The sequence below is a fragment of the Solanum lycopersicum genome, chromosome 8 (assembly GCF_036512215.1).
Source record: "Solanum lycopersicum chromosome 8, SLM_r2.1".
Taxonomy (NCBI): Eukaryota; Viridiplantae; Streptophyta; class Magnoliopsida; order Solanales; family Solanaceae; genus Solanum; species Solanum lycopersicum.
The window spans coordinates 65,446,866-65,452,438 of record NC_090807.1 but is presented as its reverse complement, the minus strand read 5'-3'; the positions used below and the strand labels follow the sequence as shown (position 1 = coordinate 65,452,438).

Sequence of the window (5,573 nt, the reverse complement as noted above, 5' to 3'; positions counted from 1 at the left end):
GAAATTCTCACATAGTCATTCAAGTAATATTTTTTAAATTAGTTGGGGGTATACAATGTAAGTATTTAGTAAGTGTATGAATGTAAAGGGGTATATGTTTGTAATTATTTTATTTTTATGCTTAGTTACGTTAAAATATTATTATTTTGTAGAAATATTATTTACTCATAAATTAATATTTATTTATTTTAAAGAGTTATGTATTGAAATTCAATGAAGGTTAATTTTGATTATATTAAAATCATTGTATCTTTCTAATTAACATTGAATTCACATAAAAGATAAATTTATTATACATAAAGTACAACGAATACATCAATATTATTGTATCTTATTAAATTATATAGAATTCAAATAAAAAATAAATTTGTTAGTACAGTGTATGTGTATGATTTATTTAATATATATTTTTTACCTTTGAAACTACTGGCGTGTAAGAAATACTTATTCCAAACATGTGAGTTAATTACAACTAGGCCCGGGCATATTTCGGGATTTTTTTAAATTTCAATATCGGTTTTTTTATTTGATGGAGCAATTTTAGTTGTTCGATTCGATTTTCAATTTTTAACAAAATTAATTCGATATAACCGAATACACGAATTTTAGCACTACACTACACTGACAGCCCAGCCTATCCAATGTCAATAGCCCATTAAAAATTGACCCAATTTGGCATTTGAGAGTGACCCGCTGTAGCTCCTACACTTATGAATTACGTAATTCCCAATTCTGAAACCCTAAATTGAAACTCTCATGACTGAAAATTGAACCCTAAATAATAAACTCTCACATTTCGAAGATAGAAGTTGAATTGGAGGTAAACTTGTTCAATAACACTTAATATAGACTCAAAAATTGATAATCTAATCAAACAGAACCAAACTAAATTTATTTTAATTTGGTTTGGATTGACATTAATTTCGTAAACGAAACCGAGCGTGGTCTAATGTCTTTTCTAGGGAACTCGTAGGACTTGTTTTTGTTGTCCTACTTCTAAGTTGGTAAAAGAGTCAAAAATATTTTTTTCTTAACTTTCATTTAATAGTGTTATCGTTATACTATGCGGTCATTCATATCTTCACCATTACGAAACTTTTTCACATGTACCCAAATTACTCACATGAAGTAAATAACGATAAACAAACAGTATTTTCAGTAAAATAAAATGTATGAGTAGTTTATGCACTCGTAAAGCCAATTTTTGACTAGGCTAACACAACTGCAATTGGACTTCTCACTGAGTGTCTACTAGAAGTCCATTTCAAGAATCCATCAACAATCACAAAGTTTGAGCTGCTAGTTGTCTTGGAAAATGTCACTTGGTATGTTAACTTCTGGTTCAACTCGGAGAAATTTAGCTCTGTGGGCTTAACTTCCACGGCAACGCCTTTTGGTGAAGCTACCTCCACTTTGTAAGATGATGTAGCGTCACCAACGTTGGTCACAGTTCTTGTATATGTCTGAGGAGTTGATCCAAGTTCAGTTATGCAAAATGAAGGATAGTTTAATTGTGCTTCAAGGATAATTTTCACCTCCGAGCAATTCACCCTGCGTTGTAACAGGTTACCTACCTGTCGATTCGTATAGTTCAAACCACATAAATAAGGTAGATAGTCCTCAAATGGGATATCATAAACTAGTCCTGGATCATTTGCCCTCGATGGATTAACATGTCCTGCACCAGTGGCAAAAATGTCAGCAGGAAGGAGCCTTTCGTCTAGTATTGGACTATTGGCAAGGTTTAACGTGTCAGCAGTTGTCATGATTGCAGACTTAATAGCTGCAGGAGACCAATCAGGATGTGTGCTCTTCAGCAGAGCTGCTACGCCACTAAGGTGAGGGCAAGACATTGAGGTGCCTGATATAATATTGAATGTGGATTTGGTGTCCTTGTTGTCATCCACGGAGGTAGGCCAAGCAGCAAGGATATTAACACCAGGACCGATTATGTCAGGTTTCAAGATGCCAGGACTAGCTCTACTTGGTCCTCTTGAGGAAAATGCAGCAACCATAGGAGCATTTTTATCTCCAATTATTGTTCCTTGGAATGCGATTGTAGCAACAGGGTTTGATGTTGAATTCATATAAGCAAGGATTTTTGTTCCATCTGCATCTGAAACATCCAATGCTGGAAGAACATGAGCATCAGCTGATTTAGTAACACCGTCATCTGGACTGTTGATGATAATCATGCCAACACCTCCAGCATCCTTCACAGCTTGTCCTTTATCAACAATGGTTACACCACCGAATGCTAAACATAACACTATCTTTCCTCTTATGGCAGGGTCAGTGAGCGACCCTGGTCTGCAATAAGGGGTTTTAAATTCATCACTTGCATTTTTTGCAGCATCAAATAATGTGAAGAAGGTTGAGTTGGAAATCTGTGGACGATAAGCAGATTCTCCTTGAAATTCCTCTCTATTTCCAAGCTTAACAGTAGCTTTTATCTTTCTGTCAAGGGTGCTGGCACCTACTGTAAGAATCCAAGGGGCTGAGTTATCTACTGAGCCATGGAATGGACCATCATTGCCTGCTGAGCAACTAACAAGAATGCCTCTTTCTGTTGCACTGTATGCCCCCATAGCAATACTGTCTTCATAGAGAGGGATTGGACTTCCACCAAGAGAGATTGAAAGAATATCTACACCATCATCTATAGCTGCATCCATGGCAGCTAAAATATCACTGTCAGAACAACCATCAGAACTACACACCTTATATATGGCTATGTGGGCAAGAGGGGCAACACCAACAGCAGTGCCATTAGCATTCCCAAATACATTAGCACCTTTCACAAAGGCTCCTGCAGCTGTGCTTGCTGTGTGTGTACCATGTCCATCATCGTCTATCGGGGAACCATTGGCAAGTTGGTAAGACCTCGCTCCAATGAGCTTGTTGTTACACTTGTTTGTGAAATTGGACTCGCAAACTCCCTTCCACTTAGCAGGTGGGGAAGGCATCCCAACGTCGCTAAGTGAAGGATGGTCAGGAACGATTCCAGTGTCTATAACTCCAATGATCACGCCTTTCCCATAGTTGGAATCCTTCCACAAGCCCATGTTCTGTTGCAAACCAAGAAAACTTGGAGTATGAGTAGTGTGCAAGGACAAAATCCTCTGTTTCTGAGCAGAGACAAAGCCGTGTTTCTTCTCCATTTCCTTCACTTGTTCTGCCGTTAATCTTGCTGCAAACCCTGTCATCACATTGTGATAGGAATAGATCATGGTAGCAGCCTCTTCATTTCCACTCGAACTAATTGTGGTAGTAGTTTTAGGCAAAAAAGAAAGGTAATAGCTATCTAAATCCGTTAACGATGATTGAGTAGTAATTAGGCTTTCTGGGGATTCAACATGGACGATATAAGTCTCGAGATCACTCTGAATAGTAGGCCATGGGAAAGAACAAAAGATGAAAACAAAAAGGATTTTGAAGAATCCCATGGCTGCAAATACAAGAAGTAATTTATCTGCTTTAATATAACTGTCTATTTATAGTGATTCTTTGCTCATCACATTATTTTAGCTTAGTAGGGAAAAAAAAAAGAATAATATGGACAAGAAAATTAAAAGTACTATTGAAAAAAAAAAAGAAAAGAAAGGCCACTAAGTGTGAATTCGTATGCTAAATTGAAGCTGTAGATTTTCCAAAAGACCATCCACTGTAAATTTGTTCTCGAACAGTTTTATTTAATAAAGTTTAACTTTGTAATAAAAAGCTGCAAATATTATGTTGAAATGAAGTTGCAATCCATGTTCTCAAAAAAATACATCTATTTAAGTGAATTATATCAATAGAGTCGAGTTCTTATCTAAAATTTAGGGTGTTTAGAGAAGATTTGAGTTGGTTGGAATTGAAAAATAGAACATTGTTATAGAAAATGAATTGGTGCAATGTATAAATAATTCGTACAATATTGATAGATTACTTATAGAATCAACCTTTTTAGTCGATTTTTTTTTTGCAGTCGTACAATTACGCAAGAAGCCCCTCTTTTTATGATCTTGGATAATTGTCCCCTCATAAGATATCATGAACCTGAATTAGAATCAAGATAAATTCATTTCCTGATTATGGTATCAAAGGCATTTGTATTATGTTCCCACATTATCTATTTTATAATAAGAATGTTTCTTTATACCAAATTGAACAATCCTTACTCTATTCCGTAACTTTTACATGTTTTTTTAGTTCACAAATAGCAATAATGCTTTTCATAATTCATGTTGTTGTTTTTTTTGAAAATTATTGCAAGACTTTACCATGGATAATGTACATTGGTTCCCTTCAATTGGACTTGATCTTTTTGACATGTATATTTGGCTAGAGATTTCTTATTTGGCCATGATATATTAAAAAAATTAAAAGGTATCGATGTGAATCAATTACGTTTTTTCTAGGAAACTCGTAGGAATGTCTTCATTATTTTTCTTGCCCTATTAATAAGTTAAAATATCAACGTCTCAATTACTTCTTGAAGTCACCAAAGACTTGGATTTTCCTTTTAGGATAATAATATTTTTAGTCCCTCCATTATTATTTGAGGTGTTTTTTTTTAAAAAAAATAACACATGAGATGAGTATTGATGACACAAAAGTATTTAATAAAAAATAATAATGATATTATCATTTAAAATAAACATTGTAAAGTCATAATAAAAATAATCATAATATAAAAGTACTAAATCATGTTAAAATAAGTTTAATAAGTATTAGTTACATGACTAAATATTAAAGAAAATTAAAATTAGACTATGTATTTCAATTGTCTAAACTAATGTAAAATCAAAGAACAAATATTTAATATTATTGTTAAATTAATTTTCTTCTTACATTAGTATTAATTTGATTTAGATTTAAGTTTTATTATAATTACCAACATATGTGGAGTATAATTTTTATGGAACCATTCAAAATTCTATTTTTCAAACTTGAAATAATATATTAAAAGATAAAAACTATGAAATAGTATACAAAATATTTAAAAATTATATCAAAGTATATATTTTTGTGTATAAAATAAAATTTTGAAATTATATATACATTGTCGAGTTATTTTTTTTTAGTCAAAACCAAACCAACCTAAATATAATCGAGTCTTTTTTTCAACACCAAACCAAGTCAAGTCTGTAGACAATGAATTTTATTGATAAATCCATATTAAATTTGAATTAAATCTTAAATTCTCCATACGTTGACCAAGTCAAATTACTGATTGATAAAGTCGGATTAATATCTAATTCAAAATTGTATGACTTAAAAATTAAGTCCAAATGACTTGGGGCAGTCCATTAAGTTGACAAGATGAGCGCGACTCATGTTCTTCATGGTCAAAATTGCTCGAACCAAAATACCCCTAAAGCCCCTAACTCAAGCCTATATAAAGAGGTCTTCTTCTGACCAAAAGAATACACACAAATACATACATAGTTGTTTTTCAGTGTTGATCTGCTAGTCTTCCGCATAAGTGAAGAGAAAAATCAAAGAATTACATTTTTCATTAAAGATTTCATAAAGAATGTAATATTCGCATAAATTCAACTACAAATACTGTTATTTGCTTGCTATTT

At 33.0% G+C, this 5,573-nt stretch overlaps 1 protein-coding gene across 1 annotated transcript; it reads right to left on the bottom strand.

Moving 5' to 3' along the window:
- Positions 1-1,078: 1,078 nt before the first annotated feature.
- On the bottom strand, positions 1,079-3,465 carry LOC108511949 (subtilisin-like protease). The gene has a single exon (NM_001330155.1). It carries the CDS (start codon positions 3,444-3,446, stop codon positions 1,209-1,211), a length of 2,238 nt encoding a protein of 745 aa, NP_001317084.1. The 5' UTR covers positions 3,447-3,465; the 3' UTR covers positions 1,079-1,208.
- Between the last annotated feature and the right edge of the window lie 2,108 nt (positions 3,466-5,573).